This window comes from Euprymna scolopes, chromosome 12 (genome assembly GCF_053919585.1).
Source record: "Euprymna scolopes isolate OS-2025 chromosome 12, ASM5391958v1, whole genome shotgun sequence".
Lineage (NCBI taxonomy): Eukaryota > Metazoa > Mollusca > Cephalopoda > Sepiida > Sepiolidae > Euprymna > Euprymna scolopes.
In genome coordinates this window covers 146,373,971-146,394,275 of record NC_136493.1, presented here as the reverse complement: position 1 = coordinate 146,394,275, position 20,305 = coordinate 146,373,971, and the positions used below count along the sequence as shown (strand labels likewise).

The 20,305-nt window shown below is 39.4% G+C and overlaps 1 protein-coding gene across 1 annotated transcript in view; it reads right to left on the bottom strand.

Moving 5' to 3' along the window:
- LOC145291527 (uncharacterized) overlaps positions 1-20,305 on the bottom strand; it is a 1,250,821-nt gene that overhangs the window by 184,459 nt on the left and 1,046,057 nt on the right. Inside the window, exon 98 of the mRNA XM_080137518.1 lies at positions 1-20,305. This exon is cut by the window's left edge and continues 15,452 nt beyond it. Coding sequence (XP_079993644.1) covers positions 1-20,305 — 20,305 coding nt within the window.

The following is a 20,305-nucleotide window of genomic DNA, read 5'->3' as shown; positions in this document are numbered from 1 at the left end:
GTTTCTCCAATTGTTTGTGACGTAATTGTTACTGGCCCTTTCTCTGTGTATTGTGGATTAAGTGTCCCCTGTGTTTGTTCATGTATAATTGTTACTGAAGGTTCAAATGATTGGCCAGGCCTAAGTGTACCTCTTGAACCAGATGTTTCGCCAATTATTTTTGATGTAATTGTTACTGGACCTTTCTCAGTGTATTCTGGAGAAAGAGTCCCTAGTGATTTTTCTTGTATAATTGTTACTGAAGGTTCAAATGATTGGCCAGGCCTAAGTGTACCTCTGGAACCAGATGTTTCGCCAATTATTTTTGATGTAATTGTTACAGGACCTTTCTCTGTGTATTCAGGAGAAGGAGTTCCTAGTGATTTTTCTTGTATAATGGTTACTGAAGGTTCAAATGATTGGCCTGGTCTAAGTGTTCCGCGTGATCCAGATGTTTCTCCAATTATTTGTGATGTAATTGTTATGGGACCTTTCACTGTGTATTCTGGAGAAAGAGTCCCTAGTGATTTTTCTTGTATAATTGTTACTGAAGGTTCAACTGATTGGCCAGGCCTAAGAGTACCTCTTGAACCAGATGTTTCTCCCATTATTTGTGATGTAATTCTTACCTGACCTTTCGCAGTGTATGCTGGAGGAAGAGTACCTAGTGATTTTTCTTGTATAATTGTTACTGAAGGTTCAACTGATTGGCCAGGCCTAAGTGTACCTCTTGAACCAGATGTTTCGCCAATTATTCGCGATGTAATTGTTACAGGAACTTTCTCTGTGTATTCAGGAGAAGGAGTCCCTAGTGATTTTTCTTGTATAATTGTTACTGAAGGTTCAACTGATTGGCCAGGCCTAAGTGTACCTCTTGAACTAGATGTTTCTCCAATTATTTGTGATGTAACTGTTACTGGACCTTTCTCTGTGTATTCTGGAGAAAGAGTCCCTAGTGATTTTTCTTGTATAATTGTTACTGAAGGTTCAACTGATTGGCCAGGTCTTAATGTTCCTCTAGATCCAGATGGTTCGCCAATTATTTGTGATATACGTGTGACAGGCCCTTTCTCTGTGTATTGTGGATTAAGTGTCCCCTGCGTTTGTTCATGTATAATTCTTACTGAAGGTTCAACTGATTGGCCAGGCCTAAGTGTACCTCTTGAACCAGATGTCTCTCCAATTATTCGCGATGTAATTGTTACAGGACCTTTCTCTGTGTATTCAGGAGAAGGAGTTCCTAGTGATTTTTCTTGTATAATGGTTACTGAAGGTTCAAATGATTGGCCTGGTCTAAGTGTTCCGCGTGATCCAGATGTTTCTCCAATTATTTGTGATGTAATTGTTATGGGACCTTTCACTGTGTATTCTGGAAAAAGAGTCCCTAGTGATTTTTCTTGCATAATTGTTACTGAAGGTTCAACTGATTGGCCAGGCCTAAGTGTTCCCCTTGATCCATATGTTTCTCCCATTAGTTGTGATGTAATTGTAAGGGGACCTTTCACTGTGTATTCAGGAGAAAGAGTACCTAGTGATTTTTCTTGTATAATTGTTACTGAAGGTTCAAATGATTGGCCAGGCCTAAGTGTTCCCCTCGATCCAGATGTTTCTCCCATTATTTGTGATGTAATTGTTATGGGACCTTTCACTGTGTATTCTGGAGAAAGAGTCCCTAGTGATTTTTCTTGCATAATTGTTACTGAGGGTTCAACTGATTGGCCAGGCCTAAGTGTACCTCTGGAACCAGATGTTTCTCCAATTATTTGTGATGTAATTGTTACAGGCCCTTTCTTTGTGTATTGTGGATTAAGTATCCCCTGCGTTTGTTCATGTATTATTGTTACTGAAGGTTCAAATGATTGGCCAGGCCTAAGTGACCCTCTTGAACCAGATGGTTCTCCAATTATTTGTGATGTAACTGTTACAGGACCTTTCTCTGTGTATTCAGGAGAAGGAGTCCCTAGTGATTTTTCTTGTATAATTGTTACTGAAGGTTCAAATGATTGGCCAGGCCTAAGTGTTCCCCTCGATCCAGATGTTTCTCCAATTATTTGTGATGTAACTGTTACAGGACCTTTCACTGTGTATTCTGGAGAAAGAGTACCTAATGATTTTTCTTGTATAATTGTTACTGAAGGTTCAACTGATTGGCCTGGTCTAAGTGTACCTCTTGAGCCAGATGTTTCTCCAATTGTTTGTGACGTAATTGTTACTGGCCCTTTCTCTGTGTATTGTGGATTAAGTGTCCCCTGTGTTTGTTCATGTATAATTGTTACTGAAGGTTCAAATGATTGGCCAGGCCTAAGTGTACCTCTTGAACCAGATGTTTCGCCAATTATTTTTGATGTAATTGTTACTGGACCTTTCTCAGTGTATTCTGGAGAAAGAGTCCCTAGTGATTTTTCTTGTATAATTGTTACTGAAGGTTCAAATGATTGGCCAGGCCTAAGTGTACCTCTGGAACCAGATGTTTTGCCAATTATTTTTGATGTAATTGTTACAGGACCTTTCTCTGTGTATTCTGGAGAAAGAGTCCCTAGTGATTTTTCTTGTATAATGGTTACTGAAGGTTCAACTGATTGGCCAGGTCTTAATGTTCCTCTAGATCCAGATGGTTCGCCAATTATTTGTGATATATGTGTGACAGGCCCTTTCTCTGTGTATTGTGGATTAAGTGTCCCCTGCGTTTGTTCATGTATAATTCTTACTGAAGGTTCAACTGATTGGCCAGGCCTAAGTGTACCTCTTGAACCAGATGTCTCTCCAATTATTCGCGATGTAATTGTTACAGGACCTTTCCCTGTGTATTCAGGAGAAGGAGTCCCTAGTGATTTTTCTTGTATAATTGTTACTGAAGGTTCAAATGATTGGCCTGGTCTAAGTGTTCCGCGTGATCCAGATGTTTCTCCAATTATTTGTGATGTAATAGTTACAGGACCTTTCTCTGTGGATTTAGGAGAAAGAGTACCTAATGATTTTTCTTGTATAATGGTTACTGAAGGTTCAACTGATTGGCCTGGTCTAAGTGTACCTCTTGAGTCAGATGTTTCTCCAAATATTTGTGATGTAATTGTTACCGGACCTTTCTCTGTGTATTGTGGATTAAGTGTCCCCTGTGTTTGTTCATGTATAATTGTTACTGAAGGTTCAAATGATTGGCCTGGTCTAAGTGTTCCGCGTGATCCAGATGTTTCTCCAATTATTTGTGATGTAATAGTTACAGGACCTTTCTCTGTGGATTTAGGAGAAAGAGTACCTAATGATTTTTCTTGTATAATGGTTACTGAAGGTTCAACTGATTGGCCTGGTCTAAGTGTACCTCTTGAGCCAGATGTTTCTCCAAATATTTGTGATGTAATTGTTACCGGACCTTTCTCTGTGTATTCTGGAGAAAGAGTACCTAATGATTTTTCTTGTATTATTGTTACTGAAGGTTCAACTGATTGGCCTGGTCTAAGTGTACCTCTTGAGCCAGATGTTTCTCCAAATATTTGTGATGTAATTGTTACCGGACCTTTCTCTGTGTATTCTGGAGAAAGAGTACCTAATGATTTTTCTTGTATAATTGTTACTGAAGGTTCAACTGATTGGCCTGGTCTAAGTGTACCTCTTGAGCCAGATGTTTCTCCAATTGTTTGTGACGTAATTGTTACTGGCCCTTTCTCTGTGTATCGTGGATTAAGTGTCCCTTGCGTTTGTTCATGTATAATTCTTACTGAAGGTTCAAATGATTGGCCAGGCCTAAGTGTACCTCTTGAACCAGATGTTTCGCCAATTATTTTTGATGTAATTGTTACTGGACCTTTCTCAGTGTATTCTGGAGAAAGAGTCCCTAGTGATTTTTCTTGTATAATTGTTACTGAAGGTTCAAATGATTGGCCAGGCCTAAGTGTACCTCTGGAACCAGATGTTTCGCCAATTATTTTTGATGTAATTGTTACAGGACCTTTCTCTGTGTATTCTGGAGAAAGAGTCCCTAGTGATTTTTCTTGTATAATGGTTACTGAAGGTTCAACTGATTGGCCAGGTCTTAATGTTCCTCTTGATCCAGATGGTTCGCCAATTATTTGTGATATACGTGTGACAGGCCCTTTCTCTGTGTATTGTGGATTAAGTGTCCCTTGCGTTTGTTCATGTATAATTCTTACTGAAGGTTCAAATGATTGGCCAGGCCTAAGTGTACCTCTGGAACCAGATGTTTCTCCCATTATTTGTGATGTAATTGTTACCTGACCTTTCTCAGTGTATGCTGGAGGAAGAGTACCTAGTGATTTTTCTTGTATAATTGTTACTGAAGGTTCAACTGATTGGCCAGGCCTAAGTGTACCTCTTGAACCAGATGTTTCGCCAATTATTCGCGATGTAATTGTTACAGGACCTTTCTCTGTGTATTCAGGAGAAGGAGTCCCTTGTGATTTTTCTTGTATAATTGTTACTGGAGGTTCAACTGATTGGCCAGGCCTAAGTGTACCTCTTGAACTAGATGTTTCTCCAATTATTTGTGATGTAACTGTTACTGGACCTTTCTCTGTGTATTCTGGAGAAAGAGTCCCTAGTGATTTTTCTTGTATAATTGTTACTGAAGGTTCAACTGATTGGCCAGGTCTTAATGTTCCTCTAGATCCAGATGGTTCGCCAATTATTTGTGATATACGTGTGACAGGCCCTTTCTCTGTGTATTGTGGATTAAGTGTCCCCTGCGTTTGTTCATGTATAATTCTTACTGAAGGTTCAACTGATTGGCCAGGCCTAAGTGTACCTCTTGAACCAGATGTCTCTCCAATTATTCGCGATGTAATTGTTACAGGACCTTTCTCTGTGTATTCAGGAGAAGGAGTTCCTAGTGATTTTTCTTGTATAATGGTTACTGAAGGTTCAAATGATTGGCCTGGTCTAAGTGTTCCGCGTGATCCAGATGTTTCTCCAATTATTTGTGATGTAATTGTTATGGGACCTTTCACTGTGTATTCTGGGGAAAGAGTCCCTAGTGATTTTTCTTGTATAATTGTTACTGAAGGTTCAACTGATTGGCCAGGCCTAAGAGTACCTATTGAACCAGATGTTTCTCCCATTATTTGGGATGTAACTGTTACAGGCCCTTTCTCTGTGTATTCTGGAGAAAGAGTACCTAATGATTTTTCTTGTATAATTGTTACTGAAGGTTCAACTGATTGGCCTGGTCTAAGTGTACCTCTTGAGCCAGATGTTTCTCCAATTGTTTGTGACGTAATTGTTACTGGCCCTTTCTCTGTGTATTGTGGATTAAGTGTCCCCTGTGTTTGTTCATGTATAATTGTTACTGAAGGTGCAAATGATTGGCCAGGCCTAAGTGTACCTCTTGAACCAGATGTTTCGCCAATTATTTTTGATGTAATTGTTACTGGACCTTTCTCAGTGTATTCTGGAGAAAGAGTCCCTAGTGATTTTTCTTGTATAATTGTTACTGAAGGTTCAAATGATTGGCCAGGTCTAAGTGTACCTCTTGAACCAGATGTTTCGCCAATTATTCGCGATGTAATTGTTACAGGACCTTTCTCTGTGTATTCAGGAGAAGGAGTCCCTAGTGATTTTTCTTGTATAATTGTTACTGAAGGTTCAACTGATTGGCCAGGCCTAAGTGTACCTCTTGAACTAGATATTTCTCCAATTATTTGTGATGTAACTGTTACTGGACCTTTCTCTGTATATTCTGGAGAAAGAGTCCCTAGTGATTTTTCTTGTATAATTGTTACTGAAGGTTCAACTGATTGGCCAGGTCTTAATGTTCTTCTAGATCCAGATGGTTCGCCAATTATTTGTGATATACGTGTGACAGGCCCTTTCTCTGTGTATTGTGGATTAAGTGTCCCCTGCGTTTGTTCATGTATAATTCTTACTGAAGGTTCAACTGATTGGCCAGGCCTAAGTGTACCTCTTGAACCAGATGTCTCTCCAATTATTCGCGATGTAATTGTTACAGGACCTTTCTCTGTGTATTCAGGAGAAGGAGTCCCTAGTGATTTTTCTTGTATAATTGTTACTGAAGGTTCAACTGATTGGCCAGGCCTAAGTGTACCTCTTGAACCAGATGTTTCGCCAATTATTTGTGATGTAATTGTTATGGGACCTTTCACTGTGTATTCTGGAGAAAGAGTCCTTAGTGATTTTTCTTGTATAATTGTTACTGAAGGTTCAACTGATTGGCCAGGCCTAAGAGTACCTCTTGAACCAGATGTTTCTCCAATTGTTTGTGACGTAATTGTTACTGGCCCTTTCTCTGTGTATTGTGGATTAAGTGTCCCCTGTGTTTGTTCATGTATAATTGTTACTGAAGGTTCAAATGATTGGCCAGGCCTAAGTGTACCTCTGGAACCAGATGTTTCGCCAATTATGTTTGATGTAATTGTTACAGGACCTTTCTCTGTGTATTCAGGAGAAGGAGTTCCTAGTGATTTTTCTTGTATAATGGTTACTGAAGGTTCAAATGATTGGCCTGGTCTAAGTGTTCCGCGTGATCCAGATGTTTCTCCAATTATTTGTGATGTAATTGTTATGGGACCTTTCACTGTGTATTCTGGAGAAAGAGTCCCTAGTGATTTTTCTTGTATAATTGTTACTGAAGGTTCAACTGATTGGCCAGGCCTAAGAGTACCTCTTGAACCAGATGTTTCTCCCATTATTTGGGATGTAATTGTTACAGGCCCTTTCTCTGTGTATTCTGGAGAAAGAGTACCTAATGATTTTTCTTGTATAATTGTTACTGAAGGTTCAACTGATTGGCCTGGTCTAAGTGTACCTCTTGAGCCAGATGTTTCTCCAATTGTTTGTGACGTAATTGTTACTGGCCCTTTCTCTGTGTATTGTGGATTAAGTGTCCCCTGTGTTTGTTCATGTATAATTGTTACTGAAGGTTCAAATGATTGGCCAGGCCTAAGTGTACCTCTTGAACCAGATGTTTCGCCAATTATTTTTGATGTAATTGTTACTGGACCTTTATCAGTGTATTCTGGAGAAAGAGTCCCTAGTGATTTTTCTTGTATATTTGTTACTGAAGGTTCAAATGATTGGCCAGGCCTAAGTGTACCTCTGGAACCAGATGTTTCGCCAATTATTTTTGATGTAATTGTTACAGGACCTTTCTCTGTGTATACAGGAGAAGGAGTTCCTAGTGATTTTTCTTGTATAATGGTTACTGAAGGTTCAAATGATTGGCCTGGTCTAAGTGTTCCGCGTGATCCAGATGTTTCTCCAATTATTTGTGATGTAATTGTTATGGGACCTTTCACTGTGTATTCTGGAGAAAGAGTCCCTAGTGATTTTTCTTGTATAATTGTTACTGAAGGTTCAACTGATTGGCCAGGCCTAAGAGTACCTCTTGAACCAGATGTTTCTCCAATTGTTTGTGATGTAATTGTTACTGGCCCTTTCTCTGTGTATTGTGGATTAAGTGTCCCCTGTGTTTGTTCATGTATAATTGTTACTGAAGGTTCAAATGATTGGCCAGGCCTAAGTGTACCTCTGGAACCAGATGTTTCGCCAATTATTTTTGATGTAATTGTTACAGGACCTTTCTCTGTGTATTCAGGAGAAGGAGTTCCTAGTGATTTTTCTTGTATAATGGTTACTGAAGGTTCAAATGATTGGCCTGGTCTAAGTGTTCCGCGTGATCCAGATGTTTCTCCAATTATTTGTGATGTAATTGTTATGGGACCTTTCACTGTGTATTCTGGAGAAAGAGTCCCTAGTGATTTTTCTTGTATAATTGTTACTGAAGGTTCAACTGATTGGCCAGGCCTAAGAGTACCTCTTGAACCAGATGTTTCTCCCATTATTTGTGATGTAATTGTTACCTGACCTTTCTCAGTGTATGCTGGAGGAAGAGTACCTAGTGATTTTTCTTGTATAATTGTTACTGAAGGTTCAAATGATTGGCCAGGCCTAAGTGTACCTCTTGAACCAGATGTTTCGCCAATTATTCGCGATGTAATTGTTACAGGACCTTTCTCTGTGTATTCAGGAGAAGGAGTCCCTAGTGATTTTTCTTGTATAATTGTTACTGAAGGTTCAACTGATTGGCCAGGCCTAAGTGTACCTCTTGAACTAGATGTTTCTCCAATTATTTGTGATGTAACTGTTACTGGACCTTTCTCTGTGTATTCTGGAGAAAGAGTCCCTAGTGATTTTTCTTGTATAATTGTTACTGAAGGTTCAACTGATTGGCCAGGTCTTAATGTTCCTCTAGATCCAGATGGTTCGCCAATTATTTGTGATATACGTGTGACAGGCCCTTTGTCTGTGTATTGTGGATTAAGTGTCCCCTGCGTTTGTTCATGTATAATTCTTACTGAAGGTTCAACTGATTGGCCAGGCCTAAGTGTACCTCTTGAACCAGATGTCTCTCCAATTATTCGCGATGTAATTGTTACAGGACCTTTCTCTGTGTATTCAGGAGAAGGAGTTCCTAGTGATTTTTCTTGTATAATGGTTACTGAAGGTTCAAATGATTGGCCTGGTCTAAGTGTTCCGCGTGATCCAGATGTTTCTCCAATTATTTGTGATGTAATTGTTATGGGACCTTTCACTGTGTATTCTGGAGAAAGAGTCCCTAGTGATTTTTCTTGTATAATTGTTACTGAAGGTTCAACTGATTGGCCAGGCCTAAGAGTACCTCTTGAACCAGATGTTTCTCCCATTATTTGGGATGTAATTGTTACAGGCCCTTTCTCTGTGTATTCTGGAGAAAGAGTACCTAATGATTTTTCTTGTATAATTGTTACTGAAGGTTCAACTGATTGGCCTGGTCTAAGTGTACCTCTTGAGCCAGATGTTTCTCCAATTGTTTGTGACGTAATTGTTACTGGCCCTTTCTCTGTGTATTGTGGATTAAGTGTCCCCTGTGTTTGTTCATGTATAATTGTTACTGAAGGTTCAAATGATTGGCCAGGCCTAAGTGTACCTCTTGAACCAGATGTTTCGCCAATTATTTTTGATGTAATTGTTACTGGACCTTTCTCAGTGTATTCTGGAGAAAGAGTCCCTAGTGATTTTTCTTGTATAATTGTTACTGAAGGTTCAAATGATTGGCCAGGCCTAAGTGTACCTCTGGAACCAGATGTTTCGCCAATTATTTTTGATGTAATTGTTACAGGACCTTTCTCTGTGTATTCAGGAGAAGGAGTTCCTAGTGATTTTTCTTGTATAATGGTTACTGAAGGTTCAAATGATTGGCCTGGTCTAAGTGTTCCGCGTGATCCAGATGTTTCTCCAATTATTTGTGATGTAATTGTTATGGGACCTTTCACTGTGTATTCTGGAGAAAGAGTCCCTAGTGATTTTTCTTGTATAATTGTTACTGAAGGTTCAACTGATTGGCCAGGCCTAAGAGTACCTCTTGAACCAGATGTTTCTCCCATTATTTGTGATGTAATTGTTACCTGACCTTTCTCAGTGTATGCTGGAGGAAGAGTACCTAGTGATTTTTCTTGTATAATTGTTACTGAAGGTTCAACTGATTGGCCAGGCCTAAGTGTACCTCTTGAACCAGATGTCTCTCCAATTATTCGCGATGTAATTGTTACAGGACCTTTCTCTGTGTATTCAGGAGAAGGAGTTCCTAGTGATTTTTCTTGTATAATGGTTACTGAAGGTTCAAATGATTGGCCTGGTCTAAGTGTTCCGCGTGATCCAGATGTTTCTCCAATTATTTGTGATGTAATTGTTATGGGACCTTTCACTGTGTATTCTGGAGAAAGAGTCCCTAGTGATTTTTCTTGCATAATTGTTACTGAAGGTTCAACTGATTGGCCAGGCCTAAGTGTTCCCCTCGATCCATATGTTTCTCCCATTAGTTGTGATGTAATTGTAAGGGGACCTTTCACTGTGTATTCAGGAGAAAGAGTACCTAGTGATTTTTCTTGTATAATTGTTACTGAAGGTTCAAATGATTGGCCAGGCCTAAGTGTTCCCCTCGATCCAGATGTTTCTCCCATTATTTGTGATGTAATTGTTATGGGACCTTTCACTGTGTACTCTGGAGAAAGAGTCCCTTGTGATTTTTCTTGCATAATTGTTACTGAAGGTTCAACTGATTGGCCAGGCCTAAGTGTACCTCTGGAACCAGATGTTTCTCCAATTATTTGTGACGTAATTGTTACAGGACCTTTCTCTGTGTATTCAGGAGAAGGAGTCCCTAGTGATTTGTCTTGTATAATTGTTACTGAAGGTTCAACTGATTGGCCTGGTCTAAGTGTACCTCTTGAGCCAGATGTTTCTCCATATGTTTGTGATGTAATTGTAAGGGGACCTTTCTCTGTGAATTCTGGAGAAAGAGTCCCTAGTGATTTTTCTTGCATAATTGTTACTGAAGGTTCAACTGATTGGCCAGGCCTAAGTGTACCTCTTGAACCAGATGTTTCTCCAATTAGTTGTGACGTAATTGTTACTGGCCCTTTCTCTGTGTATTGTGGATTAAGTGTCCCCTGTGTTTGTTCATGTATAATTGTTACTGAAGGTTCAAATGATTGGCCAGGCCTAAGTGTACCTCTTGAACCAGATGTTTCGCCAATTATTTTTGATGTAATTGTTACTGGACCTTTCTCAGTGTATTCTGGAGAAAGAGTCCCTAGTGATTTTTTTTGTATAATTGTTACTGAAGGTTCAAATGATTGGCCAGGCCTAAGTGTACCTCTTGAACCAGATGTTTCGCCAATTATTTTTGATGTAATTGTTACTGGACCTTTCTCAGTGTATTCTGGAGAAAGAGTCCCTAGTGATTTTTTTTGTATAATTGTTACTGAAGGTTCAAATGATTGGCCAGGCCTAAGTGTACCTCTTGAACCAGATGTTTCGCCGACTATTTTTGATGTAATTGTTACAGGACCTTTCTCTGTGTATTCTGGAGAAAGAGTCCCTAGTGATTTTTCTTGTATAATTGTTACTGAAGGTTCAACTGATTGGCCAGGCCTAAGTGTACCTCTTGAACTAGATGTTTCTCCAATTATTTGTGATGTAACTGTTACTGGACCTTTCTCTGTGTATTCTGGAGAAAGAGTCCCTAGTGATTTTTCTTGTATAATTGTTACTGAAGGTTCAACTGATTGGCCAGGTCTTAATGTTCCTCTAGATCCAGATGGTTCGCCAATTATTTGTGATATACGTGTGACAGGCCCTTTCTCTGTGTATTGTGGATTAAGTGTCCCCTGCGTTTGTTCATGTATAATTCTTACTGAAGGTTCAACTGATTGGCCAGGCCTAAGTGTACCTCTTGAACCAGATGTCTCTCCAATTATTCGCGATGTAATTGTTACAGGACCTTTCTCTGTGTATTCAGGAGAAGGAGTTCCTAGTGATTTTTCTTGTATAATGGTTACTGAAGGTTCAAATGATTGGCCTGGTCTAAGTGTTCCGCGTGATCCAGATGTTTCTCCAATTATTTGTGATGTAATTGTTATGGGACCTTTCACTGTGTATTCTGGAGAAAGAGTCCCTAGTGATTTTTCTTGTAAAATTGTTACTGAAGGTTCAACTGATTGGCCAGGCCTAAGAGTACCTCTTGAACCAGATGTTTCTCCCATTATTTGGGATGTAATTGTTACAGGCCCTTTCTCTGTGTATTCTGGAGAAAGAGTACCTAATGATTTTTCTTGTATAATTGTTACTGAAGGTTCAACTGATTGGCCTGGTCTAAGTGTACCTCTTGAGCCAGATGTTTCTCCAATTGTTTGTGACGTAATTGTTACTGGCCCTTTCTCTGTGTATTGTGGATTAAGTGTCCCCTGTGTTTGTTCACGTATAATTGTTACTGAAGGTTCAAATGATTGGCCAGGCCTAAGTGTACCTCTTGAACCAGATGTTTCGCCAATTATTTTTGATGTAATTGTTACTGGACCTTTCTCAGTGTATTCTGGAGAAAGAGTCCCTAGTGATTTTTCTTGTATAATTGTTACTGAAGGTTCAAATGATTGGCCAGGCCTAAGTGTACCTCTGGAACCAGATGTTTCGCCAATTATTTTTGATGTAATTGTTACAGGACCTTTCTCTGTGTATTCAGGAGAAGGAGTTCCTAGTGATTTTTCTTGTATAATGGTTACTGAAGGTTCAAATGATTGGCCTGGTCTAAGTGTTCCGCGTGATCCAGATGTTTCTCCAATTATTTGTGATGTAATTGTTATGGGACCTTTCACTGTGTATTCTGGAGAAAGAGTCCCTAGTGATTTTTCTTGTATAATTGTTACTGAAGGTTCAACTGATTGGCCAGGCCTAAGAGTACCTCTTGAACCAGATGTTTCTCCCATTATTTGTGATGTAATTGTTACCTGACCTTTCTCAGTGTATGCTGGAGGAAGAGTACCTAGTGATTTTTCTTGTATAATTGTTACTGAAGGTTCAACTGATTGGCCAGGCCTAAGTGTACCTCTTGAACCAGATGTCTCTCCAATTATTCGCGATGTAATTGTTACAGGACCTTTCTCTGTGTATTCAGGAGAAGGAGTTCCTAGTGATTTTTCTTGTATAATGGTTACTGAAGGTTCAAATGATTGGCCTGGTCTAAGTGTTCCGCGTGATCCAGATGTTTCTCCAATTATTTGTGATGTAATTGTTATGGGACCTTTCACTGTGTATTCTGGAGAAAGAGTCCCTAGTGATTTTTCTTGCATAATTGTTACTGAAGGTTCAACTGATTGGCCAGGCCTAAGTGTTCCCCTCGATCCATATGTTTCTCCCATTAGTTGTGATGTAATTGTAAGGGGACCTTTCACTGTGTATTCAGGAGAAAGAGTACCTAGTGATTTTTCTTGTATAATTGTTACTGAAGGTTCAAATGATTGGCCAGGCCTAAGTGTTCCCCTCGATCCAGATGTTTCTCCCATTATTTGTGATGTAATTGTTATGGGACCTTTCACTGTGTACTCTGGAGAAAGAGTCCCTTGTGATTTTTCTTGCATAATTGTTACTGAAGGTTCAACTGATTGGCCAGGCCTAAGTGTACCTCTGGAACCAGATGTTTCTCCAATTATTTGTGATGTAATTGTTACAGGACCTTTCTCTGTGTATTCAGGAGAAGGAGTCCCTAGTGATTTGTCTTGTATAATTGTTACTGAAGGTTCAACTGATTGGCCTGGTCTAAGTGTACCTCTTGAGCCAGATGTTTCTCCATATGTTTGTGATGTAATTGTAAGGGGACCTTTCTCTGTGAATTCTGGAGAAAGAGTCCCTAGTGATTTTTCTTGCATAATTGTTACTGAAGGTTCAACTGATTGGCCAGGCCTAAGTGTACCTCTTGAACCAGATGTTTCTCCAATTAGTTGTGACGTAATTGTTACTGGCCCTTTCTCTGTGTATTGTGGATTAAGTGTCCCCTGTGTTTGTTCATGTATAATTCTTACTGAAGGTTCAAATGATTGGCCAGGCCTAAGTGTACCTCTTGAACCAGATGTTTCGCCAATTATTTTTGATGTAATTGTTACTGGACCTTTCTCAGTGTATTCTGGAGAAAGAGTCCCTAGTGATTTTTTTTGTATAATTGTTACTGAAGGTTCAAATGATTGGCCAGGCCTAAGTGTACCTCTTGAACCAGATGTTTCGCCGACTATTTTTGATGTAATTGTTACAGGACCTTTCTCTGTGTATTCTGGAGAAAGAGTCCCTAGTGATTTTTCTTGTATAATTGTTACAGAAGGTTCAAATGATTGGCCAGGCCAAAGTGTACCTCTTGAACCAGATGTTTCGCCAATTATTTGTGATGTAACTGTTACTGGACCTTTCTCTGTGTATTCTGGAGAAAGAGTCCCTAGTGATTTTTCTTGTATAATGGTTACTGAAGGTTCAAATGATTGGCCAGGTCTTAATGTTCCTCTAGATCCAGATGGTTCGCCAATTATTTGTGATATACGTGTGACAGGCCCTTTCTCTGTGTATTGTGGATTAAGTGTCCCCTGCGTTTGTTCATGTATAATTCTTACTGAAGGTTCAACTGATTGGCCAGGCCTAAGTGTACCTCTTGAACCAGATTTCTCTCCAATTATTCGCGAGTTAATTGTTACAGGAACTTTCTCTGTGTATTCAGGAGAAAGAGTACCTAGTGATTTTTCTTGTATAATTGTTACGGAAGGTCCAAATGATTGGCCTGGTCTAAGTGTTCCGCGTGATCCAGATGTTTCTCCAATTATTTTTGATGTAATTGTTACAGGACCTTTCTCTGTGTATTCTGGAGAAAGAGTCCCTTGTGATTTTTCTTGCATAATTGTTACTGAAGGTTCAAATGATTGGCCAGGCCTAAGTGTACCTCTGGAACCAGATGTTTCTCCCATTATTTGTGATGTAATTGTTACAGAACCTTTCTCTGTGTATTCAGGAGAAGGAGTCCCTAGTGATTTTTCTTGTATAATTGTTACTGAAGGTTCAACTGATTGGCCAGGCCTAAGTGTTCCCCTTGATCCAGATGTTTCTCCAATTGTTTGTGATGTAATTGTAAGGGGACCTTTCACTGTGTATTCTGGAGAAAGAGTACCTAATGATTTTTCTTGTATAATTGTTACTGAAGGTTCAACTGATTGGCCAGGTCTAAGTGTACCTCTTGAGCCAGATGTTTCTCCAAATATTTGTGATGTAATTGTTACCGGACCTTTCTCAGTGTATTCTGGAGAAAGAGTACCTAATGATTTTTCTTGTATAATTGTTACTGAAGGTTCAACTGATTGGCCTGGTCTAAGTGTACCTCTTGAGCCAGATGTTTCTCCAATTATTTGTGATGTAATTGTTACTGGCCCTTTCTCTGTGTATTGTGGATTAAGTGTCCCCTGCGTTTGTTCATGTATAATTGTTACTGAAGGTTCAAATGATTGGCCAGGCCTAAGTGTACCTCTTGAACCAGATGTTTCGCCAATTATTTTTGATGTAATTTTTACTGGACCTTTCTCAGTGTATTCTGGAGAAAGAGTCCCTAGTGATTTCTCTTGTATAATTGTTACTGAAGGTTCAACTGATTGGCCAGGCCTAAGTGTACCTCTGGAACCAGATGTTTCTCCAATTATTTGTGATGTAATTGTTACAGGCCCTTTCTCTGTGTATTGTGGATTAAGTGTCCCTTGCGTTTGTTCATGTATAATTCTTACTGAAGGTTCAAATGATTGGCCAGGCCTAAGTGTACCTCTTGAACCAGATGTTACGCCAATTATTTTTGATGTAATTGTTACTGGACCTTTCTCTGTGTATTCTGAAGAAAGAGTCCCTAGTGATTTTTCTTGTATAATGGTTACTGAAGGTTCAAATGATTGGCCAGGCCCAAGTGTACCTCTTGAACCAGATGTCTCTCCAATTATTCGCGATGTAATTGTTACAGGACCTTTCTCTGTGTATTCAGGAGAAGGAGTCCCTAGTGATTGTTCTTGTATATTTGTTACTGAAGGTTCAAATGATTGGCCTGGTCTAAGTGTTCCACGTGATCCAGATGTTTCTCCAATTATATGTGATGTAATTGTTACAGGACCTTTCTGTGTGTATTCTGGAGAAAGAGTCCCTAGTGATTTTTCTTGTATAATTGTTACTGAAGGTTCAACTGATTGGCCAGGCCTAAGTGTTCCTCTCGATCCAGATGTTACTCCCATTATTTGTGATGTAATTGTTATGGGACCTTTCCCTGTGAATTCTGGAGAAAGAGTACCTAATGATTTTTCTTGTATAATTGTTACTGAAGGTTCAACTGATTGGCCAGGCCTAAGTGTACCTCTTGAACCAGATGTTTCTCCAATTATTTGTGATGTAATTGTTACAGGCCCTTTCTCTGTGTATTGTGGATTAAGTGTCCCCTGCGTTTGTTCATGTATAATTCTTACTGAAGGTTCAACTGATTGGCCAGGCCTAAGTGTACCTCTTGAATCAGATGTTTCGCCAATTATTTTTGATGTAATTGTTACTGGACCTTTCTCTGTGTATTCTGGAGAAAGAGTCCCTTGTGATTTTTCTTGTATAATGGTTAATGAAGGTTCAACTGATTGGCCAGGTCTTAATGTTTCTCTAGATCCAGATGGTTCGCCAATTATTTGTGATATACGTGTGACAGGCCCTTTCTCTGTGTATTGAGGATTAAGTGTCCCCTGCGTTTGTTCATGTATAATTCTTACTGAAGGTTCAAATGATTGGCCAGGCCTAAGTGTACCTCTTGAACCAGATGTTTCGCCAATTATTCGCGATGTAATTGTTACAGGACCTTTCTCTGTGTATTCAGGAGAAGGAGTCCCTAGTGATTTTTCTTGTATAATTGTTACTGAAGGTTCAAATGATTGGCCTGGTCTAAGTGTTCCGCGTGATCCAGATGTTTCTCCAATTATTTGTGATGTAATTGTTACAGGACCTTTCTCTGTGTATTCTGGAGAAAGAGTCCCTAGTGATTTTTCTTGTATAATTGTTAGTGAAGGTTCAAATGATTGGCCAGGCCTAAGTGTACCTCTGGAACCAGATGTTTCTCCAATTATTTGTGACGTAATTGTTACTGGCCCTTTCTCTGAGTATTGTGGATTAAGTGTCCCCTGTGTTTGTTCATGTATAATTGTTACTGAAGGTTCAACTGATTGGCCAGGCCTAAGTGTACCTCTTGAACCAGATGTTTCTCCAAATATTTGTGATGTAATCGTCACCGGACCTTTCTCAGTGTATTCTGGAGAAAGAGTCCCTAGTGATTTTTCTTGTATAATTGTTACTGAAGGTTCAACTGATTGGCCAGGCCTAAGTGTACCTCTTGAACCAGATGTTTCTCCAATTATTTGTGATGTAATTGTTACTGGCCCTTTCTCTGTGTATTGTGGATTAAGTGTCCCCTGCGTTTGTTCATGTATAATTCTTACTGAGGGTTCAACTGATTGGCCAGGCCTAAGTGTACCTCTTGAAGCAGATGTTTCTCCAATTATTTGTGATGTAATTGTTACAGGACCTTTCTCTGTGTATTGTGGATTAAGTGTCTCCTGCGTTTGTTCATGTATAATTCTTACTGAAGGTTCAAATGATTGGCCAGGCCTAAGTGTACCTCTTGATCCAGATGTCTCTCCAATTATTCGTGAAGTAATTGTTACAGGACCTTTCTCTGTGTATTCAGGAGAAGGAGTTCCTAGTGATTTTTCTTGTATAATTGTTACTGAAGGTTCAACTGATTGGCCAGGCCTAAGTGTACCTGTGGAACCAGATGTTTCTCCAATTATTTGTGATATACGTGTGACAGGCCCTTTCTCTGTGTATTGTGGATTAAGTGTCCCCTGCGTTTGTTCATGTATAATTGTTACTGAAGGTCCAAATGATTGGCCAGGTCTAAGTGTTCCTCGTGATCCAGATATTTCTCCAATTACTTGTGATGTAATTGTTACAGGACCTTTCATTGTGTATTCTGGAGAAAGAGTACCTAATGATTTTTCTTGTATAATTGTTACTGAAGGTTCAACTGATTGGCCAGGCTTAAGTGTACGTCTTGAACCAGATGTTTCTCCAATTATTCGCGATGTAATTGTTACAGGACCTTTCTCTGTGTATTCAGGAGAAGGAGTCCCTAGTGATTTTTCTTGCATAATTGTTACTGAAGGTTCAAATGATTCGCCAGGCCTAAGTGTACCTCTTGAACCAGATGTTTCTCCAAATATTTTTGATGTAATTGTTACCGGACCTTTCTCAGTGTATTCTGGAGAAAGAGTCCCTAGTGATTTTTCTTGTATATTTGTTAATGAAGGTTCATGTGATTGGCCAGGCCTAAGTGTACCTCTTGAACCAGATGTTTCGCCAATTATTTGTGATGTAATTGTTACCGGACCTTTCTCAGTGTATGCTGGAGGAAGAGTACCCAGTGATTTTTCTTGTATAATTGTTACTGAAGGTTCAACTGATTGGCCAGGCCTAAGTGTACCTCTTGAACCGGATGTTTCTCCAATTATTCGCGATGTAATTGGTACAGGACCTTTCTCTGTGTATTCAGGAGAAGGAGTCCCTAGTGATTTTTCTTGTATAATTGTTACTGAAGGTTCAACTGATTGGCCAGGCCTAAGTGTACCTCTTGAACCAGATGTTTCTCCCATTATTTGTGATATACGTGTGACAGGCCCTTTCTCTGTGTATTGTGGATTAAGTGTCCCCTGCGTTTGTTCATGTATAATTGTTACTGAAGGTTCAAATGATTGGCCAGGTCTAAGTGTTCCCTTGGATCCAGATGTTTCTCCAATTATTTGTGATGTAATTGTTATGGGACCTTTCACTGTGTATTCTGGAGAAAGAGTACCTAATGATTTTTCTTGTATAATTGTTACTGAAGGTTCAACTGATTGGCCAGGCCTAAGTGTACCTCTGGAACCAGATGTTTCTTTAATTATTTGTGATGTAATTGTTACAGGACCTTTCTCTGTGTAATCTGGAGAAAGAGTCCCTAGTGATTTTTCTTGTATAATGGTTACTGAAGGTTCAACTGATTGGCCAGGTCTTAATTTTCCTCTAGATCCAGATGGTTCGCCAATTATTTGTGATATACGTGTGACAGGCCCTTTCTCTCTGTATTGTGGATTAAGTGTTCCTCTAGATTCAGATGTTTCTCCAATTATTCGCGCTGTAATTGTTACGGGACCTTTCTCTGTATATTCAGGAGAAGGAGTCCCTAGTGATTTTTCTTGTATAATTGTTACTGAAGGTTCAACTGATTGGCCAGGCCTAAGTGTACCTCTTGAACCAGATGTTTCTCCAATTATTTGTGATATACGTGTGACAGGCCCTTTCTCTGTGTATTGTGGATTAAGTGTCCCCTGCGTTTGGTCATGTATAATTCTTACTGAAGGTCCAAATGATTGGCCAGGTCTAAGTGTTCCCCTCGATCCAGATGTTTCTCCCATTATTTGTGATGTAATTTTTACTGGACCTTTCTCAGTGTATTCTGGAGAAAGAGTCCCTAGTGATTTTTCTTGTATAATTGTTACTGAAGGTTCAACTGATTGGCCAGGCCTAAGTGTACCTCTGGAACCAGATGTTTCTCCAATTATTTGTGATGTAATTGTTACCGGACCTTTCTCAGTGTATGCTGGAGGAAGAGTACCCAGTGATTTTTCTTGTATAAATGTTACTGAAGGTTCAACTGATTGGCCAGGCCTAAGTGTACCTCTTGAACCGGATGTTTCTCCAATTATTCGCGATGTAATTGTTACAGGACCTTTCTCTGTGTATTCAGGAGAAGGATACCCTAGTGATTTTTCTTGTATAATTGTTACTGAAGGTTCAACTGATTGGCCAGGCCTAAGTGTACCTCTTGAACCAGATGTTTCGCCAATTATTTGTGATATACGTGTGACAGGCCCTTTCTCTGTGTATTGTGGATTAAGTGTCCCTTGCGTTTGTTCATGTATAATTCTTTCTGAAGGTCCAAATGATTGGCCAGGTCTAAGTACTCCCCTCGATCCAGATGTTTCTCCCATTATTTGTGATGTAATTGTTATCGGACCTTTCACTGTGTATTCTGGAGAAAGAGTACCTAGTGATTTTTCTTGTATAATTGTTACTGAAGGTTCAACTGATTGGCCAGGCCTAAGTGTACCTCTGGAACCAGATGTTTCTCCAATTATTTGTGATGTAATTGTTACAGGACCTTTCTCTGTGTATTCTGGAGAAAGAGTCCCTAGTGATTTTTCTTGTATAATGGTTACTGAAGGTTCAAATGTTTGACCAGGCCTTAGTGTTCCTCTAGATTCAGATGTTTCTTCCATTATGTGTGAGGTAATCTTTAGGGGACCTTTCTCTGTGTATTCTGGATTAAGTGTCCCCTGTGTTTGTTCCTGTAAAGTACTTATTGAAGGTTCAAATGATTGACCTGGCCTTAATGTTCCTCTAGATCCAGATGTTTCTCCCATTATTTGTGATATATGTGTTACGGGACCTTTCTCTGTGTATTGTGGATTAAGTGTCTGCTGCGTTTGTTCGCGTATAATTGTTACTGAAGGTTCAAATGATTGACCAGGTCTGAGTGTTCCTCTAGATACAGCTGTTTCTCCACTTATTTTTGATGTAATTGTGATATGAACTTTTTCTATGTATTTTGGAGAAACAGTTTGTAGTTTTTGTTCCGGCAATACAATCACTGATGGTGACAATGAGTTCCAATATTTCGTCAGATTTGTAGGTCGAATAATGCTTTCCGTTGAAATGTGTGTTCTTGGAGACATTGATAACTTTTTGATTGTTTCTGGAGACTGAAATTCTTCCATAGATCCTCCTGATGTAATACTCTCATCTATTAATGATGGAAATGTCCTGAGTGTCTCCACCTTTCCACGTGGCGTAATTCTTTGGAATGATTCCATTGGTAATTGTGTTGGTATAGTTACCGATGTACTTC